The following is a 26,329-nucleotide window of genomic DNA, read 5'->3' as shown; positions in this document are numbered from 1 at the left end:
TGAAATGTTGCAAAGGAAACAGAACTTATATAACAACTAGAACTTATATAACATCCATCATTGCAAAATAAATCACATAAGATTACTCTGTAATGCAAGTACAACACTAATATCTCAGAATATTGTGAAAGTACGCGTATAAATTCTTATAAGTGATGTGTGTCATCCTGGCCTGCTACATCCGGTACAAACAACGAAATTACGTTAATTCGTTTGTGTTCAATTTGTGATAATTTGCTCCAAAGAAACAGAATTTGTTCTGTTCTCCTTTCCAAGAGGAGCTATCCTGGTCCCCTACAACCTTTAAATCGGAACTAAATATAAGCACGTAGATTAGTTTGTGCTGAATTTGTTCTAGAGTATCAATATTTTTTCTCTAACCGCTTTAATTAAAAAAACAAAAAAAAATGAAAGAAAGGAATACGCAGTCAATTGTATGTGGAAGGGGTTAGAATGATGTCGTTGTTTTCCGTCCACAACCTTGAAATCAGAGGTAAATTTACGAAAGTAGATTAACTCGTTTCTGCTGAATTTGGTCTAGTTTGTTCTGGAATTTCTTCTTTAACCATTTCAGAATAAAAACTATTTGTGACGGCAGCGTAGCTAAAACTTTCCTCTAGATGTATATATAAATAAAATATTGTAATTAAATGACATCATCTCGTATTGTTTTTTATAAAGAACAGATACTCAAACAAAGTTGTAATATTTAGAATAAAATACAACAAATACGAGTACACTTATAAATTTACTTTAGTTTAACAAGTGTGATTAAAAATTCTATATTTTACTGTGGTTTTAAACTTAAGACGATAAATTTAAACTACTTGGATATAGGGTCTACACTCAAAGAATGGTGGTAGAAAAAGAGGGTTGAGATTCTACTGAGAAAAAATGTTACATGCTACTTTCAATGAGTTTTCTTTTTATTTCTTTTATTTTCAAAGTCTAGTACAAATATTTGAAACTAAACATAATACCTTTTTTTTTTTAATGACGCGCAGGATAGATAATGTTTTGAAGTGTTAATGGCAGTTCTTAAAAGAGATGTTTTCATATTTTGTAAAATGATTCAAGACATGAGTCTGTTACTTGTCATCACGCGACAAGATAACATGACAACAGAGATTTGACTTTCAAAACAGTAAAAGAAAAGAAGGTGAAAAAGAAGAGAAAGAGAGAGGATAATCTATAAACCACCACGAAATCTTCTGTTGGCAGTTCTCCCACAGAGTACAAGATCACCCATCATTTATCTTCGGAACGCTCTTCAGGTAGCGATGACAGCCACTACTGCCACCTATCTCTAAACCTTCAGCGTATTAGCCTATCATCCACACCTCATCTCTCTCTCTCTCTCTCTCTGTTTCAAGTTTATTCTCCCGTTTATTCAAGAACAGGAAAACTTTGACAGCAACCACCTTGGAAACCGATCTCTCAATTTGATGAAAATTAACGTTGAAAACACTGCATCGTAACTGAAAGAGAGTTGAACTTAATAATGTGAAACGGATATTGTGATTGATTGTTAATATTAAGCACATGTTTTTCATGACATTTTTGATACATATTAGTTGAAATACCCGGTGTTGCACGGCAAGAATAAGGTTTATGCACAATGTTTGAAAATTAAAAAAAAATAAATGAGTAGAAAAGAATGACAACAAGCAACGCTTTCGGCGTTGTCCCTGTCAGTTGCAGGACCAGTTCATGTCATTCAGACTGTAACCAATCAGCTTAGTGATCCTGAAAACTATATGGATTAGTCATTAATCTCAGTAATTGTTGACATTGTATTTTTCATCCTTTTTCACCTCCTACCCCATGCCCATGGATGCTGGGCTTGGACGTAAGTAGCTTCAAAATGTCATATTCATCTCAACAAACCTGAAAACTATGAATTCGACACTAATATCGGTCGATTATTTTTTTCAATTATTTTCGATTATTTTTTTAAATTCCATATCCATAGTATTTTCATAGCTAATTCTTTCAGATAGTAAGTCATACATATACATGTCAATTTCTTTTTAAAAATGAATTTACGTACCAAGTTTCATCTTCTTACCTTGGAATTTGTTAGATTATATATATATTTTAAACCATGTATTTCCCTTAGAAGTTCCTTCTTCCCTTAGGATAAGAAATACAAGTTTTATATAGCCTACGTACGGTCTCTTTGATAAAATTATTTAGATGTACCCCAAGTCAACGGTGTGGATTTTGTATTTCGGACAAACAAAGACACGTTCCTTTATATATAAATGATATATAATGCCTTGGGTCATTTAGAAATTCAATAGTCTATACGTTATCTTTTAGAAAAAGCAAACAGAAATAGATACGATATTGTAGTTGAATACTGTACTTCTTGCTTCGGTGATTTTAACAAATTTTTAAGCTCCCAAAACTATTTTTAAAAATACAAGGTTGCCAGTATATGTTAATATTTTCATATGATGTGAAGTACGTACTACAGGTACTTGTAGTGCCAAAATGAAACTTGAGAATATTTTTTCATGAATTTCCCTTCTTCATTTAAGGCGCATATAACAGTGGATTGCATATTCCCTAAATATAATACGTATGTATGTATGAGGATAACACAGTAAGTTTTCGAAAAATTATAAACATATTTCCGTATATATACATACACCAGTCTTGTCTTAATGTGGAATGAATGGTGAATGTGTAGATGATTTTCGTTTTAAGCATAGGAACTACCATAATATCAAAGATTGGTAACTATACACTGTGTAAATATTCATTAGAAATTGTAGTTGTTAATGCATGACATAGGTTATAAAGAACATGAACATACTGAATTAACCAATTATGGCTCTTTGAGTCAGGGGCGAACTAAGGCTTTTGGGGCCCTGGAGCCGACTATTTTAAGGGGGCCTATGTTACGAATAATTCCAGCACATACATTTTCTTTGCTGCCTTCCACAGCCTCATAGGCTTATCGAAACGCCGAGAACTATGCTGTAATATTTTAATGTGCTCTTATAAATTACACATATGTGAATATATATGGTGCCAAACCTAAACTTTAAAAATTTATCATTTTATAATCATCTGACGGGCGCACTCTTTCATTTAAGATGCATGCAGAAATGGACTGTCTATTTTCCAAGTAATATAATATGCGCCAGATGTCAGTAATTTTCAGAAATATTAGCATCATATTTTTCCTCACTTAAAACTATATATCTCTCGAACTAACAGCAAGTCAAAACTTAAAATTATTTTGTAATCTGACGGGCTGCCTCTTTCATGTAAGATTCATGTAAAAGAGGGCTGTCCATTCTCTAAGTAAAACGTGTACGAGAAAAGAGAAACTAATTTACTGAACTATTATCAACACATTTTCCTTTATTTAAGGATATTTATTTCCGTTGAAAATTTTAAACTTACGACACTTATCATTCTATAATCTTCTACCTGGTTCATTCTTTCATTTACGTTGCAAATAAAAAGTGTCTCTATTCTCTAGATCCAGTATTTCTTTTTTCGTAACATAGTCATATTGTTCTCAATATAAAGGTATATCTCTGGTGCCAAGTAAATCTTTATTTGTATTCTTCTGCGATGTCCCATCTTTCACTTAATATGCATATAAAAGTCGGCTGTCTATTGTCTAACATGTAAGTATGTTATGTACGAACGTATGATAGTTATTTCTTGAAATATTGTCAACATACTCTTCTTAAAATAAAGCGATACATTGCTGTCAACTCGATGCTTAACAAAATTGTTATTTGACATCTTTTTAGGAGGTTCCGCCTTTTATTTAAGATGCATCTCCGCCTTTTATTTGAGTTGGATGTCAATTCTCTAAAGGTTAGGACAGTAAGTTTTACGAATATTAACAACACATTTTTCTTCATATAAAACTATATATTTCTCGTGTCAAGTTGAATGTCAATAAAAGTATTACGGGATCCTTTGTTTCATTTAAAAGCATGTAATGGTGGTCTGTCTATTAATTAAGTACGACATGTACGAGGCTAGAAGAGTTATTTCTTGAAATATTATCAACACAATCTCCTTCTAATGAAACAATATGTCTTTAGTGCCAACTTAAAAATTAACAAAATTATTATTTTATGTTCTTTCACGAAATACCATTCTTTTATTCAAGATGAATTTTAAAGCGAGATGTTCACTCTTTAAGTATTATATATACGAAGCTAGGATCATATTTTTTTTTTCGAAAAATTGTCAACGCATTCTTCTTCAAATAAAACTATATATCTATGGTTGTTTGGGATTATTTGTGTATTTAACAGTGTGTGTGCCTTTAGCTGGCAACAGTGTTCAAGTTGCTTAACGCTTTTCTATTGTTTTGGTGTGTGTGAGTGTGGCAGCAAGAACATGCAGATTTGGTGGACCATATATTATGGTCGAAGATCAAACATTTTAGCACAAACAATAAGCCATCGTATTACAAACATTTACAACTAATGACCTTGTGAATATGTTTATTCTCGTGTATTAATTTTGTGTGCAAACTGAAGGTGTAATCATTAAATACAATGAATTTATATTTGGTTGCATTCATGTGGTGTACGAATCAAGCCTTACAGTCCACTAGTATGAATATTGTTTTTAGCATTGTTATTGTACTTTAGTGAAGTTACAAATACATACATTCATATTGTACATTTGGTCCTATCCGGGCCACATGAGTGCAAAGATTTCTGAGAATTGTTCTGTGCTGTTATGAAGAGAAATGTGTTTGTGTCGGCCTATATGTGGTGCTATCACGTACGTTGGACAATCAGCACGTTTTCTGTGTAGGCGGACAGCTGTTGTACCAGGACCACGCTTCTGGAGTATATTTCATAGGTAAAAGAAAACAAAAACATCATCATCAGGTCAGTAGTTTTTTATTCTTCATATTTCTGCGTAGCATTTAATCATGGCTGAATCACACCAGCGTCTTTTAAGGCAAAGATCTGCATACAGAGGCCAGTTAACCAGAATAAACACTTTTGTTCAGGCCTTTGATCCAAATGAAGGCAATATAGAAGAAATACGTGCACGCTTAAAACATCTAAATAACGTCTGGTCAAAGTTGCAGGAGGTGCAAGATACTATTGAAATTGATCAAATCGAACCCGAAGCGGAAGCAGTAAACGCTCGTGCAGAAATTGAAAATGTGTATTTTTCTTTAGAGGCTCAAATGCAAGCACTTGTTTTAAAGCATGGAAATAAAGAATCAGCTGTTAATAATAGCACTAGCAGTAGCGCACAAGTTAAATTACCGGTCATACAGTTGCCTGCATTTGACGGAAACTGTAAACATTGGTTATCATATAAGGACACTTTTACATCTCTTATTCACGAGAATAAAGACATTTCCACAGTACAGAAGTTTCAGTACCTCCGAACTTCTCTTAAGGGCGAAGCGTTAAACCTAATTGAAAATTTACCAATTACCGAAACAAATTATTCAGTAGCATGGCAATTACTCGTTGACAGGTATTCAAATAAAAAGCTAATTGCTTCTTCTTACATTCACGAAATACTACAAATCAAGCCAGTGTATAAAGAAAATGTAAGTGAACTTCGCGCTTTTATAAATACAGCTACTAGTAATATAAATGCGCTACAAGCACTTGAGCCAAACGTAAACCTCACAGACGTAATTTTGACCCAACACTTTGTATCAAAATTAGATGCAACTACTAGAAAGTCATGGGAGCTTCAAAATACAAATTCTAATTTTCCTGCTTTATCAGAATTCTTTTCGTTTCTCGAGAAACGTTGTCAGGTGCTTGAAAACATGAGAACTAGTATTGATGGTGTGAAGCAGGGTAGTAGCGTACAAAACAAACAGGCAAAATGTATTCAGTCATCAAAGACTTATTTATCAACATTTTCAAATGCATGTGAATTTTGTAATAGCCAGCATCCCTTATATTCTTGTTCGTCTTTTGTGAATGCGGCACACAGCCAAAAGTTAGAGTGCATTCGTAAAAATAAATTATGCATGAATTGTTTGAAACGTAATCATTTTTTGAAGAATTGTAAATCGAGAGGTTGTAAAAAGTGTTCCAAAAAGCACAATACATTATTGCATGTAGACGTAACAAAGGACAAATCAGTGCGGTTTCCAAGTGTAAACAGTGCTGCGGTGCAAGAGCGTAGCAACAACTCAGATTCCAGTGAAAATTTAGGGCAAGTGTCATATTGTGCATTAAAGGCTAGGCCCAACGCAAGAGTGTTGTTATCTACTGCAATAGTAAAAGTAAGGGATAATAAGGGAAATTTGGTTCCTTGTCGCGCGCTTCTAGACAGTGCTAGTCAGACCAATTTCGTAACAGAGAATTTGGTGCAACAATTGAACATCAAACGGTATAGACAGTATACTCCAATTCAAGGTATAAATCAAGCGATATCTAATACAAAGTACTCTGTAGATATTTGTGTCCATTCATGTGTTAACACATTTTCATTGAATATAAGTTGTTCAGTTCTCCCTCACATTACAAGTAAACTACCGGAAGAAAGAATTAATTATGACGATTGGAACATTCCCAAGGACACTGTTCTAGCAGATCCTACTTTTAATACGCCTGGAGACATAGATATTCTTTTAGGCGCGGAAGTATTCTACATAATTATGAAGTCAGGACACAAAACACGGCCAGGTGATTTTCCAGTGCTTCAGGAGACAGAATTGGGATGGATCGTGGCAGGACGCATTCCTCAAGAACGTGACCCCCATATTCCATTAACAACATGTTTTGTGAAGACAAACATAGATCTACAGCAACAACTTCAAAAATTCTGGGAACTAGAAGAAATTACTGTTACACCTAGATCAAGCGAAGAGCTTGCATGTGAGCGACATTTCGTTCAGAATACAACAAGAGATCATACAGGGCGTTTCATTGTACGATTGCCTTTGCTTGAAGACCGTACAGTTTTAGGCGATTCTTATCAGCAGGCATTGATTAGATTAAAGCAATTGGAAAGAAGATTCGATCAACACCCGGATTTTGAAGCTAAATATACAGAATTCATGCAAGAATATGAAGATCTTGGTCACATGGTAAGGATAGATGAGCGTAAAAAGGAGGACGTCAGCGTTGCATACTATTTGCTACATCATGCAGTTTTTAAGCCTACAAGCTCTACAACGAAGCTCCGTGTGGTGTTTGATGCTTCAGCAAAATCTGACAGCGGAAAAAGCCTCAACGACATTCTCTTAGTTGGTGGTCCTACAATACAGCAAGATTTGTTTTCTATCATTTTGCGCTTTAGAACTCATTCGATAGTATTCACTGCAGATATCGCTAAGATGTATCGCATGGTCAATGTTCATCCAGAAGACACGCCATTACAACGTATATTGTGGAGAAGATCTAGAAATGAACCGATTCAAGTTTTTGAGTTGAAAACACTAACGTATGGTACGGTATGTGCTTCATTTGTGGCCACAAGATGCCTACAGCAATTAGCAGACGAAGAAGAGCATAATTACCCTGTAGCAGCAGAAATATTACGTCGAGATTTCTATATTGACGATGTTTGTAGTGGCATGAGCAACATACAGCAAGCTCTAGAGGTCCAGAAGCAATTGATAGAGTTACTGGGAAAGGGAGGTTTTACACTTAGAAAATGGAGTTCGAATGATCCAAGATTATTGGAATCCATCTCGCCAGAGCTTCGAGAAGTGCAGCGTCCAATCCAGTTCCACGAAGGCCAAGGCGTCAAGGCATTAGGATTGTCATGGCATCCAGACAAGGATATATTTCTCGTTGAAAGCAAGACGTCAACAATGAAGGTTCAAGAGTGCATTACTAAACGCCAGATTGCTTCCATCATTGCCACTATATTCGATCCATTAGGAATAATTTCACCAGTTGTCATTTCATACAAAATATTTTTGCAAGAATTGTGGCGGCAAAAGGTTCAATGGGACGACAGTATACCAATGGAATTAACAAAGAAATGGACTCAATTGTACAAGCAACTTCCATTAATCAATCAGATTAAAATTGACAGATATGTACTTGTTGAAGGAAACATAGAGGAGATTCAGATCCATGGTTTTTCAGATGCTTCTCAAAGAGCATATGGAGCTTGCATTTATATGCGATCGATCAATCAACAAGGAAAAATATCAGTTAATTTATTATGTGCTAAATCACGTGTGGCCCCAGTCAAGAAAATCACTCTCCCACGTCTGGAGTTATGCGCAGCAGTTGTTTTGGCAAAGTTAGTTCACAAGATTTTACCAATTTTAAAATTGAACATAAGTAGCGTCCATTTATGGACCGACTCCCAAATCGTGTTGGCATGGCTAGCTTCTCCGTGCAACAAATGGAAACCTTTCGTGGCCAACAGAGTAGCTCAAATTCAAGACTTAACTGACGTTAGCTGTTGGAAACATGTAACCTCTTCAGACAACCCTGGAGATTTGATTTCAAGAGGAATAGATGCAGTTTCCATAAAGAACAATTCATTATGGTGGCACGGTCCACAATGGCTTTCTAGTTTAGAATCTAATTGGTCAGTCACAAGTAAGGATTCACTGCAACCAGATCAAGTTCCAGAGAGTAAGGGAACCATAACATTGACAGTCACTTTAGACAATTGGTGCAATGAAACCATAACAAGATTCTCAAAATTGTCAAGGTTAGTTAGGACAATAGCATATTGTAGACGTTTTGTTCATAACATCAGACACAAGCAAAACAAACTAACAAAAGGTCTTTCAGTGCAAGAACTCCATACTGCGCTCCATGTTTGCATCAAATGGACACAAGAAATTGGATTTCACAGCGAATTACAGCATCTTCGTGATGGAAACATTGTTCCACCAAGAAGTAAACTGAACAATTTACATCCATTTTAGATAGTGAAGGCATGATCCGAGTTGGAGGAAGATTGGAGAATAGTCAACTTCCGTTTGACGCCAAACATCAAATAGTTCTGCCTTCAAATCAACACTTAACAGAACTTATAGTTGAAGCAGAACACTTAAGATTACTTCATGCTGGACCCCAATTATTAATATCATCACTACGCCAGAAATATTGGATCATCAGGTGCACACAGGTAGTAAAACAAGTGATCCATCATTGCTTCACGTGTTTCAAGTTAAAAGCCAGTGGTTCAAAACAACTTATGGGACAGTTGCCAGCAGCTCGTGTGCAGCAAGCCAGACCATTCCTAAACGTAGGCGTGGACTACGCTGGAGCGTTTTACATAAAATCAGGAGCAGTTAGAAATAGATCTGTACGTAAGGCATATGTTGCGTTATTTGTTTGTTTATCCACCAAGGCAATACATCTGGAATTGGTAACAGATCTTAGTGCGCAGTCATTCATAGCAGCTTTACGCAGATTCATAGCCAGACGAGGAAGATGTCTCAATCTATACAGCGACAATGGCACAAATTTCGTTGGAGCCAACAACGAATTGAAAGAATTGTATCAGCTGTTTTCATCAGATCCTTTTAGTTCTCAAGTTCATGATTTTACATCGACCGAAGGAATTCAGTGGCACTTCATACCACCAAATTCGCCGCATTTTGGAGGACTATGGGAAGCCGGTATAAAATCAATGAAATACCATCTAGTTCGTATTACAAAGGGTGCAGTGTTAACATATGAAGAGTTTGCAACATTACTCACACAGATTGAGGCCTGTCTCAACTCTCGACCACTTACAGTGCTATCAAGTGAACCTAACGACATCAGTGTTCTCACACCTGGACATTTTTTAATTGGAGAAGCACTTACAGCTTTACCAGAGCCTAACCTCACCGATCTACCACACAACCGCTTATCTCGTTGGCAGAAGATACAACAACTAAAACAACACATTTGGAAGAGATGGTCCCGAGATTATTTACATGGTCTTCAACAACGCTCTAAGACAACTTCACCGCAACACAATCTCAAGGTCGGAGATGTAGTTTTGCTGATTGAAGACAACATTCCTGCATTGCAGTGGAAATTGGGCATCATTGAAAAAGTGTTCCCAGGAAAGGATTTCTTAGTTCGTGTAGTGACGGTTCGTACTACAACTGGAACATATAAACGTTCCATCAACAAACTAGTTGCATTACCATATAACAAGGATTAGAATTGAGATTCGAGTAATCTAAAAATAAGTACAGTTCTTCAAGTTTTGTGTTTGTTTCGTTTTTTATATGTATCATTTTGTTTTATTTGGTCAGACCTTAGCTGACCAACAGGGGGGAGTATGTTTGGGATTATTTGTGTATTTAACAGTGTGTGTGCCTTTAGCTGGCAACAGTGTTCAAGTTGCTTAACGCTTTTCTATTGTTTTGGTGTGTGTGAGTGTGGCAGCAAGAACATGCAGATTTGGTGGACCATATATTATGGTCGAAGATCAAACATTTTAGCACAAACAATAAGCCATCGTATTACAAACATTTACAACTAATGACCTTGTGAATATGTTTATTCTCGTGTATTAATTTTGTGTGCAAACTGAAGGTGTAATCATTAAATACAATGAATTTATATTTGGTTGCATTCATGTGGTGTACGAATCAAGCCTTACAGTCCACTAGTATGAATATTGTTTTTAGCATTGTTATTGTACTTTAGTGAAGTTACAAATACATACATTCATATTGTACAATGGTCCTAAGTTGAATCTCAATAAAAGTATTATTTATATTCTTTTACAAGATCCCCTTTATATTTAAGATGCATACAAAATTGAGATGCAAATTTTTTAAGTGTGATATGTACTAGGATAGGGCAGTAAGATTGACAAGTATCATTAACCAATTTTTCCTTCATATAAAATTATATATCTGTGGTGCCAAGTCAAAAGGTATATTTAAAAAATATATGATATTCTTCCTCAGAGTTCTCACTTTCAATTAAGATGTACATAACAGTGGTCTATATATTCTCTAAATATGATATTACCAGGAAAGAACAACAATTCTCCGAAATATTATTAACACATTTTCCTCTATATAAAGCTATATATCTGTGGTGTGAAGTCCAAACTTATTAAACTTATCATTTTATAAACATTTACGAGGCTCTCTCTTTCATTTAAGATGCATACAAAAGTGTACTGTCTATTCTCTAAGTATGATATTGTATGTACGAGAACATGACAGCAGTTTCTAGAAATGTAATTAACACATTTTCCCTCGTATAAAGCTACATATTTCTAGTGCCAAGTTGAAACTTAAATTTTAATATGCCAGACATGTCCGTGTTCTGTACTAAAATACATTTAATAAATATGTGTAAAAGTTCTTCCCCATTATGTTTCTAACCAAGTACAAAGTTATTTACTTTTTTTAAAGAATGGATGAATTTCATACGGACACAACATCGTAAAAAATGTCCAGTTTTAATGCGGTTCCTTAAAATGACACAAGAAGGATAAAAATGTTATGCATTATTAGTTGTGGAATATCCTGTATATGCAACCAATGTGATAACCGGAAAACCGATAAAATGGCGTATTTTCCATTTTTTTAAAGAACAAGTATATTTCATTCAATCATAACTTCTGTAAAAATTCTGTCAAATTTTAATGCGGTTTATTGAAAATGACTCAAGGAGAATGAAAACTTTATGCGGAAACAATGGTAATCAGTTACCTTTAAATCAGATGGAAATGGCCTCTATCTTTCCTTAGGCACAATTGAACCCGTCGCTCCATAATGCTACAGTAACCCCAATATGTCCTGTGCAATGTTTACAATTTATATTGTGATATTAGGTCGCAAATGTTCCAGTGTTCGTGGATTATTATCATCGTACACACGATCTTCGTATAGCCCCATAGGAAGTAATCTGGAAACGTAAGATCAGGAGATCTCGGGGACCACAAGGTCTTAGAAATTATCCGATCACCAATGCAACTGAAGAGCAGAGCCATACCATCGTGACATGTAGCATGTGGCCTCATCGTGCTGACAATAACCTTATGATAGTTCAATGTCGTCCAGTGTTTGGACAAATTCATAAAAAAGAAGTAAATGTAACGAGCTATACTCACTGCGTCCTACAAAGAAATGGTTCTGCTATTCGTTTTGCGGGCACAGTACACCACACTCCAATTTTGAAGGCATCTAGGTGTACCTCAATTAGCTGGTATAGATTTACTGATGCCTACATAAGCAGTTCTGAGAGTTCATGTATTCAGACATGTAGAACCATGCTTCGTCTGTAAATCACTTGGTTTGCAAAATGTCTGGAATATGCGTAATGAACTGAAGGAACCATTGGCAGTAGGTAACCCGTTTATTCTGATCCGTGTAACACAATTTCTTTACAGCAGTTACTTTGTCATGCTGTAATCGTTCCGCCTTTGCAGCTTTCTGGCACTATAGTAGCTGTATCTCGTCCTCTGAGGGATGTACTTGAACCTGAACCCACAAAGTGGGGGTGATGTATATATTTTCTGAAAGCTGGGTCAAGGTAAAATCAAAACCGGTTACCGAAATTGGGGAGGTCTCATGCATTCCACTTGGGGGCAGCATAAAGTCCGTTGCAACCCCGAAAAATCTGAAACGGTGAGACAGATATGAAAACAGAAAAACGTGTCTTTCACCATTTTAAAAGTACAACGTAACAAAGTAAAATAAATTGTCACAGTGTCACCCGCAGAGTCCCAAACGGGATCCAACTCAAAATTTGTAAATGTAAAGGAGGTTAACTTGCATATGATATGAAAGTTGGTGTTGAATGAAAGAAGATAAATCAAGTCTCGACTCTCTACGATAACCCTGTGCAAAATGGCGATGGGGTCAAAATGTCAACAAAAGCGTTTTTGAAAAGTCTATGACCACTCCTATTAATCTGAAATGGCAAGACAAGTGTTAAAGAAACCTAGAATGTATCAATACGCTTGCGTTGACACTTTGACCCATTTTGCACAGGCTTATCATCAAGAGTCGAGACTTGTTTCATCTTCTTTCACTTAACATCAGCTTTCATACGATGCTCAACTTGAACCCCTTTCCCATTTTAACATTTTAAGTTGGGCCCCGTCTGTGATCTTGCGAGGGACCCTGGAACATTTTTTACTTTGAATCATTATAGTTTTGAAATAATGACATATCCATATTTTTGTTTTTATATCTATCCCACCGTTTCAGATTCATATGAATGGCCATAGAATTTGCAATGAAGATTGTGTTGATATTTTGACCTACCGCTATTTTACCCAGGCTTATCGTAGAGAATCGAGACTTGATTTATCTTCTTTCATTCAACACCAACTTTCAACCATATGCAAGTTGACTCACATTTCCATTTAAAAAATTTGAGTTGGACACAGTCTGGGATCTGCGGGGGACCCTGAGACAATTTATTTAACTTTGATAAGTTGTACTTTTAAAATGATCAAAGACACGCTTTTTTGTTTTCATATTTCTCTCGCCGTTTCAGATTTTTTGGGGTTGCAACGGACTTTATGGACACGCTTAAAGATTTTAATAATGAATAAAGTGCTGCCCTCAAGCGGAATGCTTGAGACCTCCCCAATTTTGGTAAACGGTTTTGATCTTACCTTGACCCAATCTTTCAGGAAATATATACATCACCCCACTTTGTGGGTTCAGGTTCAAGTACATCCCTACGTGAGATAAATGCTGGAGAAGCTTTTTTGGTTACCTCATAAAACGAGTCGCGACATAATCAAAACCACTTTCGCGTCATGATCGATGCTTACCTCTTTCACTACAAAGCGATCCAGTCGTTTTCAGCTTCTTTATCACAGTCAACATTGTGTTCAGTTTAGATGCACGTACATCATACTCCCACTGATAAGTTCGTTGTGTGGTAATGATAGAATCAGTTTTCTAGTACGTTTTCACTAAGACCACACGTTGTTCCAAACACATGGTAAACAAACCAGATCACAACCCAACAATACGGACGTTAGATTTCACTGAGAAATAGGAGTAAAGTGCTTGTCGCGTCAAACTTAGTCAACGCGTCTCGTGGTGACAACTATCACCTAAACATAAATCGCCTTATGCAGGGTCATTTTGACTCTGCATTAGCGTCATACTAAAGGCCTGACTACTGCAGGAAATATACGTTAGTCAAACTCTTTAGTACGGCACTAATTACGCCTCAGAACAACTCTGGATAAGGCCCAAAAATGTTTATTTTATTTACTGATATTGCAAGGCGCTTTTGTGTTTTAGGTCAGAATTACATTCTTTTTGCTCTAAAGTACTGAAGCATTTTGTTGAATTTCTGGTTAGCATATTGCTAACATACACCGTACACTGTATTTTTTTTACAGATATTATGACCGAAATCCACCCGTTCTAAAAAAAAAATCATCCTGTATCATTATGGGGATAACAACATATTTTAAATAAAAAGTATTAGCTGGGCAGAGTATTGTAAGAAACAATAGAAGTTCGTTTAAATTTTTAAAAATGTATTTTATTGTTGTAATAATTTAAATATATCATATTCCTATAGTTACATACATTATGTGCCTGCAAGAAGATGGAAATAGGTGAGTTTATAATAATTTCTCTTTTCATTACTTTAATTAAATCACTTGCAGAATTTACTATAGAGTGTTTAAAATTCGGATTTTTGGAAGGAAAAATAAGCAAGCAAAATTTTCAATACAAACATTTTTCATAAATACTGTACATGTGCTAATGTATATATAGAATACAAATCTTGACGAGGCTTGAATGTAATGTTAGTGTTCAGCAATAGGCCTATTTTGGATTGAAAATTTACATTATTATTGTAGACTATTTGATGAGAATTTTTTTACATATGTTATTAATAATAATTAATATTTTCACGACTTTAATAATGTTTTAAAACCATTTAGTAAAACATATATATTGCTGGATATAGTTAAATTCAGAGGTAATTCTCATTTGAATTGAATATAATTGTCCTAATCTAATAGTTTGAACATAAATGCAGCTATAGTAGAGATTAAGTATATAGGGTCCGCCATTTAGAAAATTTAAGACTAAAATCTAGTAGTTATTGAAATATAACATTTCACTGGTGTACGCAGAATTTCAACAAGGGGGTTTCATGCACTCCATATCATACTCTTTCAAGACAAGCGAAATATATATACAGGGTTGTTCAGTAATGTTGGACAGCCCTGAATAAATCGGAAACCAGAAGAGATATTAGCAAGAGTTTGGTGGATCCAGATACTTGTGGAAGGGGGACGTCTTGTGAGGTACCACACAATGTTACCAGGTCAACAGTGTTGCCAGCTCAGTACAAAGTTGTATTTTTTTAAATGGAACATATAGAAGTTTATGCCATCAAAAGAATTAGTACAGAATGTGAATACCAACAAGCGAAACCTTGAAGCTTTATAACTTCCTTATTTGGCAACACTAACAGGTGCGGTTTCGCTTGTTGATATTCACATTCTGTACTAATTCTTTTGATGGCATAAACTTCTATATGTTCCATTAAAAAAAAATACAACTTTGTACTGAGCTGGCAACACTGTTGACCTGGTAACATTGTGTGGTACCTCACAAGACGTCCCCCTTCCACAAGTATCTGGATCCACCAAACTCTTGCTAATATCTCTTCTGGTTTTCGATTTATTCAGGGCTGTCCAACATTACTGAACCACCCTGTATATATATATATATATATATATATATATATATATATATATATATATATATATATATATCTGCGAAAGATGGCGTTAGTACCACAGTGGATATTTTTTCTCGATAGATGGTGTTAATGCACCTGTGGGTTTATCTACGTATTGCTTTTGGTGTGTTTATGCGTGAGAAACTTCTTTGAAAATTAAATTGACTAAGATAACTAATTGGGTCATTTACTTAGACATGATACTTTCTTCCAAAATATTTTCGAAGGCAAGATACAGGTATTAGGAAAGAAAACAAGAGGGCGACGGAGAACATCGTATTCGTACCTTAAAAATATGATCAATGAGAGGGGACGTACTTCCAACAGAGATGAAAAGGACTGCTGAAAATAGGAAGCTACGGCTGCAAAGACAAGGCTTAGCCTTTTGAAAGAAGAAGATGATGTAGCAAGTTGTGCATTTTACAATTCTGTGGTGTTTTCTTAAAGAGGGTAGGGTTATACATAGTTTTATTAAGTATGAGTTTGACTGTTCACTTCGGACAGTCACTGGCGGCTCTAGGATGGATTATACTAATATTACGGCGGTATGCCATATTGCTTCATAAACGCCAAGGCGAAATGAAGGCAGAACAAATGGAAATGTTAGTATGTGAGGAAATGTTAATATTTCGGATTGCATTGGTAGATTCAAATCTACAGGTCTCATAGGCTTCTTTTGTAAACTCAGCTGTTAACCTTGGTTATCTTTTAACATGCACAAACATTTTATTACAAAAAATAATTAAATTAAATTAAATAAACCTTACAGCAGAAGAAATTAAATTTCTTCTGCTTAGAGTGAAAGATGGATAGTAATATTTTCGAAAGAGAAATAGAAGTCAACAACTTAGGAGTAATACTCCCGGGCGCAAAATTTTCGGTCGCCAGGTCGCAATTATGACCAGAAATTTACAGCTGGCGACCACTGTTCAGTAGGAATGGTTTCTAGCCTAAAGTCACAGAGCTGTGCAGTTTCTGTTTTGCACGAAAATAATTGTCACTGAGTGAAACAAAACACGGAATGTGAAGTCTTCACAATGGACATGGAAAGTGAAGTCATACATGAAGTGAAGCAGGCCCGTATCCAGGGGAGTCTAGGCCCCCCCCGTAAGTTTTCTCTGGCCCCGTAAAAATTTCACGGCAGGCTTGCAAATGAACTATAATACGGTGATGAACTATACTATGGTTGGATCGGGTCCCCCCTAACTTCAGCTGGGCCCCCATTTTTGAGCTGGCTACAGGCCTGAAGTGAAGTAAAGGCAACGTTGTAATTCGCCCCTCCTTTCATTACTAAATTCCCACATTTGCTTCCAATTGTCACATTTTGTGGAGTTTACCTATGAGTGCTGCTTCCCGTGAGAGAGGCTTTATCAGTATCAACAGAGTTAAGATTGCCTACAGAAATTCACTGAAGACGGAAGCACTTTATGATCTGCTGATAATTTCCATCAATGGTCCTTCACTTAAGATATTTTTAACATGTATATGAATTATCCAATTGAAAATCCTGAATCAAATTGTCTGGTTTGGAAATTCTATGCCCTGATGTAATCTCTTTGTTTGTCAAACAAAAGTCTTGTTGGGGGTGGATCTCATAATTTGTACGAGAAAGATACTGGCGACCATCATTTTTGGATTGGCGAGTGCGTCTGACTTCGAAATTTTGAGCCCTGTAATACTCGATCATAAATTAACTGTCGTCTTTCGGAAGGTATATTGAAAAAAATATTATATTCAATAATTCATATTATGTGCTATGGTTTACTATAATAAATACAAGAAAGTAACGTTGTAGAGGTATTAATATAAGGTTCAGTTATAAATCTTACAATATTCCGGCAGGCATATACCTGTATTTAATAAACTATAATGAAAGCAGGTTAATATTCAACGTATAACCCCTCATGTTGGACTGATGTTGGACTGACTGTAGCCACCTATCTGCCAGTTTCTCAATTCGATATCGATACCATGTCTTGTGGTTAGATGTAAGGAAGTCAATCATTGCTGTTTCCACCTCCTGCTGGTTGGTGAAATATTATGATTTCAGGAAGTGCGTCATGGGTCTAAACAAGTAATAATCCGAAGGGGGAAGGTTAAGATTGTGTCGAGTGTGGCTTCAGTTCGATGCCATCAAGTTTCTGAATTTTTTTTGTAGCCGTGTACGGTTTTACATTAACCTGTTGCAGCAGAGCATGCTTTCGATTTATCAATGCAAGAAATTTAGGTGTAGTGCAGTATATATCTCCTTAACTTGTTCTAAATAAAGGTCAGCATTAATGGTATAACCGTTAGGAGCGAATCCAATGTGATGAGGTTCCATCAAACAAAGCATGACTTTATTCTCGAAAAGCTCCTATTCGAAGACTGGTTCTAGACCTTGTTAAACCACTGTTAAAGCATATTCGGAGTTCCAAAAACACTCACTTTTCGTCCCATGTGACAATCCGTTTCAGGAAATGCACATCATGCGGATTTTGTAAGAATTGTCGGCAAACAGCCACTCTCCTCTTTGCCTTAGCTGGGGTCAACTCATGTAGCACAAATGTGGTAGCTCATAATGGTTTTACAGAGTTTGTGAAGGTGACACACTGCAACACACGGAGACATTCAGAGTTGCTTTGACAATCGTTGTGTGCTGGTGGATGGATTTTCCTCAATGATATGTCGTATAACTTGGAAATCTATGACAGCCGGAGTCATTCTGGTCTTCGACATTTTTACAACCTACACAAAATTTCTGAAACCTACCAGTTGCTATTCTGAGGTTCACTGTACCTTTCTTTTTTGCATGACAAATGTTTTGGTTTGCTGGCGCAGCTTTGTGACCGAGCACGAATTCATACAATAACAGTGCACGTGTTAGACATTGTTAATCACTCATCGTCACTACCACTAAAAACTAACTGCAGATACTGACGGAGTGGATTTTAAGTAGTCGTCTTGTTTTAAAGAATGGTTTCTTTACCTCACATCTACCCTCAACACCATAGATCACAAGACCCTAAGCAACCGCCCTATTTGTTACGAAATGGAAATGGTTTTTCCACAGTTTTGTTGTTTTCCCGAAGCGGTTAACGTCCATTCCGTTTGCTGTTGTTATTTTTGGACGATCAATATGTTTCCGTGTAAAATTTGTGACGCATTGCTCCACCCGATTAGACACTATACACATTAGGCGTGGTAAGCGTAATCTGCTACCTATATTATTGAGTATTATGACAACGAAAAGGCAGACGTGATGGTGTGGGGTGGCGGCGTCAACACAAAATCTCAGTTGTTACGCATTCAGAGCAACCTCACTAGTGACCGATATACTGGAAAGTTCCTTCGCACAACTTCGGATGCAATTTCAACAAGATATGTCTCAGAATGTCTTCTTAAAGGAATGATAGATGTGCTACTTTCCTGACCTATACGGTCACATGATACGTCACTCATCGAACTTAAGCGTGATATTATTGGTCGGCATCTTGTTTATCACGGACAGTATCGATGTTTTCTTTACTCGAAAGTAAGCTATGTTACGGATTAACATACGGATTTTGCTTTAAAGTCATAAGGTAACTAAGAAAGTTCTGTCGCTTTTTATGGAGGTCTGTGTTCAATTGGCCCTCACACCGTGAGTTGAATACGAATGGAGATAAGGCGAAGGTCAGTTGTTGGTGTGGGTATATCAAACATACTACTTGGTTGTGGCAGTTCAGATACACCGTGAACTTGCGTAAGGACAGAGTGTATATGGGACCTCCACAGAGCGTCATAAGTTCGTGTATGCTGTGCAAGTTCAAACTGGGGTCAAACGCCTCTGCAGCAGGGCGAAAAGTATGCTAGGATTTTGGTGAGGGTATCGTGACAACGCGGAGAGTGCAGCGGTGTTTTAATAAGTTTAAGGACGTTGAAGAAATACTCAAAGACGCACCACGTGCCGGAAGACCAATACATGAACAAAATGAAGATCTTTAGTTAGCAATTGAGGCTAACTGCGACTTGGAATGTGAGGAACAGAGACTACAATTCAGTGTGAGTATATAAACCATTCGGCAGCATCTCCATCAACTTGGGAAGCACTACAAGATGGGTCGATGGGTTCCACGTGATTTGACTTCAAGCCGAAAGGCAACCCGAGCAAACACCTGTTTCTTTGCTGTCTCGTCTGAGAAAGGAGACATTTCTACACAGAGTATGAACATGTACGAAGAGGGTCATGTACGAAGCTCCACGGCGCCGTCATCATTGGTTAGCATCCCATGAACCGGTTCTAAATAAACCGAAACCAGCACTACATCAGAAGAAGGTCCTCCTGTGTGTTTGGTGCATTGCTCGTGACATCGTGCATCGGAAACTGCTTACCTGTTGGTCAAAGCATCAATGCAACTGTGTACTGTCAGGAGTTGAGCCGTGTTCAAGAAAAACTCAAAACTGTGGATCCAGCACTTCTGAATCTCAAAGAAGTCCTCCTGATACAAGACAAAGCTAAGCCCAACGTGGCTAAGATGAAGCTTTGGATGGGATACACTATTGCATCCGCCATACTTCCCGAACATTGCACCGCCCGATTATAACCTGTTCCGTTCCTTGGACAATCACCTTAGAGGACGCAAGTTCAAATCTCTAGTAGAGAAGCAAAATGCACTTGATACCTTCTTCGCTTTACAGCCCACCAAGTTATACCACGATGCAATCCATGGCGTTTCAGAACGTTAGCAGAACGTCGTCGATGCTGATGGGGACTATTTTTGATCTTCCGGGTACTCTTAGGTGGCATATCGATGTTGGAAAATGGTGGGTAAAAGAAGCAACAGGACGTTCATGGTTATTTATAAAATACCGACGGAGAAGTCTGGTAACCGTATCTTTAGCAGCGTGGCAGATTATTCTTAATAAATACATTCAACGCCTGTTTGATTGGACTACTAACCTTGATAAATCAGAATAAAAAAATAAAAGTACTATAGAGTTGTTTGGTTTTGAATGTAATGAATTTGCCCTATAAATTACACTCCACTCCCACATGTTTCTCTTTGCATGAGATTTTCGCATACGGTGGTGTATATATTGTGTGCGATTTATGACAGGCGTCATTTAAGATTTTTAATAAATAAATAATTTTAATCATTTAATACTAATATCCTGATTTAATAAGGTAAAACACTTGTGTTTGTGAAGAATCTTGTACCGCTCTGAAGCGAAATCTAAATGACACTGCTGCAGGTAGCTACATAAGGATAAATGTAATTTCCACGATAACTTTATTCTCTCTCTTCTAATACATTTAGATTACTCAGCACTAAAATAAACAAAATTCATAAATACTAAACATTTTTATAAAAGATTATGTTTTATGTTTATTTTAAGCTTAGAGTAATTTGGGGGGAAGTGACCATAGAGATGAAGTAAATAAGAGTTAAGGTTAATGATATGTGACAACAAAGCATGATTGGCGCTGATCTTGCAAAACCCCTGTATGTGGAGTATTGAATCTGGGGGTGACGAAGATGGTAGTGTACAAAGAAAAAAACGAAGTATTGAATGCAGCGAGCATGTACAGCAGGCAAAGTGAATAGATTTGTAGCCTTTTTTGTTGCTATTGTAATATGGAACAATAAGAAACTAGGGCAAATCTTTCCTGAAGTAATCATGTTGTACGCAATAATTTCAGAGTAGCATGAGGCGATTATTAGGTACGCATGTATATAGATATGCCTCACTATATTGCGAACATAAAGATACAAAATATGTTTTGAAAAAAGACAACGAGGTGGGGTGAAGTGACTAACATAGTTTGGAGTGATGTGAATAGTCCTGTTAATCATTCCATATATCATTAATCATGCCATGTATACAATATGGACCAAAGAACATATTTGCATTTATTTCTTGTCTGTCCTCCAAACCACAGTCTCGTATAAGAGAAACTTGGTTTCAAGACCTATTGGGAACACAAGGAACACAAATATTGTGCTCTTTCTTATAAGATCAAACAACTCAAGCTTCCGAGACGGTACTTTGGACACGATCTCGAGTCGGTATGTCTATTTGCTTCTTAAGTATTTCTACAACATAGCTTATGTACCTTTACATTATGTAAGTTTTTTTCGTTAGCTGTATACTCATTATATAGCAGTTTTTATCTTGTTATTTACATTATGTTAAGGACACTTCATCTCACCACTTCATCCCTTATGAATATTCACTTCACCCCTGCCGTGTGGGGTGAAGTGAATTTCTTTCTGTGCACTTTACTTCAGACACGATACGAACCATACTTGTATTTTCAGAATCCAGAAGATCTTTCTTATTCATATATAATTGTCAATCAGCTGTGCTACCATTTCTGTGCAAGATTTTTTAATTTTCGTGCTTACTATGTTCACGTCCCCCGGAATTACTCTATAACAAATAATTCTGCCAGGATTTGGTCTTTATCATTGGTCAACATTGAAGAAGATATTACTTGAATAATACTATGAAACCAAATGATCAGTGCATTGAATGTTTTCCTTTCATTGAGAAAATTTTATTCTATAGATATTTACTGCGTCACTAAATGGAAAACGTTTTTAGCTATTAAGAGTTCAATTCAAAGGCAATTCATTTATCTCATATGAAAATAAGCTACGTTGTAGCTATTTGTATTTAACATTTCTAGCATGTTTCTTAAGAAATTTCTCCTTTTTAATTGGTGCATGATGGCTCAGTTGGGTCACTTGTATGTGAACTATGCTTTGGTCAATCACTCGCCATGTGACTTATAAAGTGTGATTAACAAAATCAGAAGAAAGAGTCTCCAGGTTGAAAGTATAGTTTGTTTGAGTTTTCTCATTGTTTCCCCGTCTTCTCCCATCTTTTATTCTATCATTTTCATTTGGGTTTGCCATCCATTTTCTACAGAGTCCACCGAATGTTAAAGTAAATATCAATATTGCATTTATTATTATTATTATTATTATTATTATTATTATTATTATTATTATTATTATTATTATTATTATTATTATTTCGTTGAATTGTAGATGCAGAGTGACTCAGAACTTAGACAAATCAAAACATCCGGTAAATTCCTGTTTGTATATTACTGTCTTATTAGAATTCCGAACTATATTGTAAATAAGTACGAAGAGTCATATAGAAGGACTCTTTGTTCTCTCTTAGAGACATCAGAACAGAAACGATAGCCAACAGCGAAAAGTGATTTTGATATAAATTTAGGATCACAAAAATAGGCTTAATCTTTTCCTTATACTCTGCTGGAACCAGAAGTGGTAGTTCTTCTGGTTTCAATATTGGATTTAACATACTTTGGAAGTTCATATTAGTTTTACAATGTGAAATGATACTAACTTGTTACTTCAATACTGAAAGATTTCTGTTCTAAAGACCTAACGACACATTTTGTACATAAAAAAGTAAAATATGTTAAAACAGAATTTTTCAACCTATTTTATATCAAGGCCCCATAAGTGATCTCCGAGTTGTAATAAACTTTTCGATTATTGCTGCTTAAAGCTTACGGTTGTATGTGTGTCTAAGCCTTACCCTATATACATATACAACTCTGCAAAAAAAATCCAAAATGAAACCAATCTCTTTCCAATTTTCGATTGAATCAATTAATTATCACAAACATAGCGCAGCTAAGTTCATGTATGTTTTTCACATTCCTTCGCGACCCTTTGCGGGGTCCCGACTCCCACGTTGAGAAGCCCATTGTTTGAACATATTGATATGAAAAAATATTTCAATGAGGTTTATATCGTTATTGAAAATGTGTCTTTATAAAGGAAATGTCTGTTTCTTGCTTCAAGCTCAACATATACTACAGAAACAGTGTATACTATATGTTTATTAGAGTATCATAACATTTAACGTTTGTAGAAATTAACAAAATTGGATCTACCTTTATTATTATACTGATATATTTTTTAAATTCCTTGCCTTGGCGATACAACATTATTGCTGAAGTATTCTTCAATACAAATTATTCTTATATGTTCTTTTGTTATTAACCTCCTATAGAATGTGGTACAAATATCAGTAGAACTACTTTGACATACAGAAATCGTCATTCTTTATAATCTATCCGAAATGTGTTCAATTAGTTATGAAAAGCAGGTTCCCTTTCATTAGTGTGCGCTTGATATTTTGTTTTTCATGTGTTAATCGATAATTTAACATCCAGTTTTAAAACCGCTACTATATGACGCGCGAATTGAGTTTAATGGGGATTCAAACTCAGTGAGCTTAAACCTGGAAGCGAACTTAAGACCCCTGTATATAGTTTGAGATTGGAAGATTATTTCTTAATTACAGAACACAAATGAGTATTATTTGAGAATTGACCATGAAATTTCATGTTAAAACAGATGACTATAAACACGTTTAAAATAAAACATAACAGTATACGTTGCGTAAACTGCAGGTTGTCCAAGCTGACACTGGGAGTTTTTAATGATGTGTTGTTTTAATATAGTAGGAAATAGATAGAAAAAATCTTTCATATTTGATATATTCACCGTTTTATTGGAAGCAGTTACACTTCAGTATTGTTCTACTGAGCTCCATGTGTCGTGCGGAAAGAGTCCATCCTGTATTTAATCTCTCTTCCCGTGTTTCGCAACATATGAGAGGTTACAGAAGCAATAATGATATTCCGAATGCGATTCTTCAGTTCTTGTAGATCATCCATCACTTCACTACAATACGTCTTTGATGTACTCACAAAGAAAGAAATCCAGAGGGGTAATGTGGGTATTCACTTAGGTTGACTTCCGTGGGCTACGCGTGAAAATGTGTCTTATCTATTTTACAGGTTCATCCCACACTCGGTGTTTACACTGCCGTGACGTTTCGTCTCACTTCCTGTCAATAAGAATGTTTTCTTTCATACCGTGATAGTACTACGTGACGAAGGATTCTTGTGACACATACGGCGGAAGATCCATTGTATTTGTAGAAAGCTTCTTATTTCTTAGCACCACACACACACACACGTTTGCTTTTTCCTCCATCAAAGCCATTTTTGCTTTAGCTACACAAGCACCAAACTCACTAATGGGAGTCCCATGCCAAAACAGATTAAATACATTTTATTTGAAATTGAGATAAGGTCACGTTTGTGCTGAGAACTGAGAGATTCATCACTCGCCACAAGAATGTACTCGTCAGAACAACTTACTCTTTCCCTTGGCCAACTAAAGAAGCTACAGACGTAGTTCATTGTGACATGATAAAACTCCCAGTTCACAAAATGTCACTGTATCTTAATTTCATCAGAAATGTAGTTAGTCCGTTTTGGCATGGAACCACCCAAATACACTACTGCTTTCGCAATGTTTAGTTAACAAAAAAAAAAATCATTTGTTGAAATGTAGAACAACTATTTAGAAGCTATCAGTCACAATTTGGACACCTTCTACTATTCTGGTGTGAGCTTTTAGAACAGTAACTAAATTTCTTTAAAATACATGTCAGTTATTATTTGCTTATTTTATTTTCAGATTAGGTTTCATCAAGGTTTAGAGCCTAAACATTTAAGGCATGTGGTTCCTTCAACTGGCGAAAGAATCTGTCTTGATCCGAGTGGGTCACCTGCGCTGCTTAGGCAGCTTTGGTAAGTTCCTTATCAAGTAAAAACAAAACAAGTATGTTTCTTCTATGCCAAGTGTGTCTCTTTAAAGAATCTTTATTTGCAGGTTTATATAGCAGTAATGACGTCATTAGAAAAAATATATGAAAGGTATCATGTCCACATTAGCATATTGAAACCATGATTACAAAATTTCAATTAATTACTCAGAGAAGAATTTATTTTTGATTTAATGTATCTTTTCTGCATTGAGTCTATATGAGTCATGTACAGAGTTTGATTGGATTTTAATCAGTGTAGAGCTTCATATCTATATAGTTAGCGTACGTGCTTTTGGTGCAGAAGATTCAGATTCAGTTCTCAGTGGGAGTTCACGTGGTCCCTAGATTATACGTTGTAGCTCTACGTCTCGTATAAGTTCGGTGCTACAAGGGAAGCTGAACTCGAAATCAATCATCATCATCGAATCAGTTAGCCTTTAAAATGTATGGCTTTATCAAAATTTACATTTCTTTCTAAACATTCACCACTAAAAAAAATAATCATCTCCGTGAATTAATTTTAAAAACTAGCCACATTTTAGTATGTGCTTTCTTTCACAAAAACAAGTTCCTAGTAATTTTTCATGCATAGCCCCTTGCAACAGGAATAGGACGAAAAAAGAATCTCCAGTCTACTTGGGCCGTCCATACCTACTATGCTAATTGGCTCTATGTTTCGCAATCATTCGATTGTTTAGTGAAATAATTATATTTTTCCTTATCCTACCACCAATTTGAAGTATGGAAAAGTATCCTTTCCTATTGTTGTGTAGGGGAAGTTGCTCACCACAGTGACACATTTTATATTGTGCTTTATAGGAATGGGTGCATTTGTATATACAATGCTTAACAACATGTACCTGATAACCTGACATTTCAGCTTCACACTGTAAAAGTTACAAGAATATTGCATCAATTAAAAGAGTTCCAGAGCTTTTTTTTTTCCTAGCAAGTCACATACAAAGGGACAGAGATTATTGTACCTAGGCACATACTAAACCTAACGATAACGTATCGTTTTCAATGACTAATTTATATGCTACAGAATACAAGTA

General features: G+C 36.0%; 2 protein-coding genes across 2 annotated transcripts; both read left to right on the top strand.

Moving 5' to 3' along the window:
* The first annotated feature begins 1,824 nt into the window (after window positions 1-1,824).
* Window positions 1,825-8,872, top strand: LOC145665217 (uncharacterized). The gene is made up of 2 exons (XM_081732502.1): window positions 1,825-1,849; window positions 6,093-8,872. The coding sequence occupies exons 1-2, from the start codon at window positions 1,825-1,827 to the stop codon at window positions 8,870-8,872; spliced, it is 2,805 nt and encodes a 934-aa protein (XP_081588628.1).
* An 11-nt stretch (window positions 8,873-8,883) lies between these two features.
* Window positions 8,884-10,107, top strand: LOC145665216 (uncharacterized). Its single transcript, XM_081732501.1, has one exon. It carries the CDS (start codon window positions 8,884-8,886, stop codon window positions 10,105-10,107), a length of 1,224 nt encoding a protein of 407 aa, XP_081588627.1.
* Window positions 10,108-26,329: the final 16,222 nt, after the last annotated feature.

Source organism: Thermobia domestica, chromosome 11 (genome assembly GCF_964235325.1).
Source record: "Thermobia domestica chromosome 11, izTheDome1.hap1.1, whole genome shotgun sequence".
Classification (NCBI taxonomy): Eukaryota; Metazoa; Arthropoda; class Insecta; order Zygentoma; family Lepismatidae; genus Thermobia; species Thermobia domestica.
Note: the sequence above shows the minus strand (reverse complement) of the source record. Positions and strands in the feature narration are given on the sequence as shown.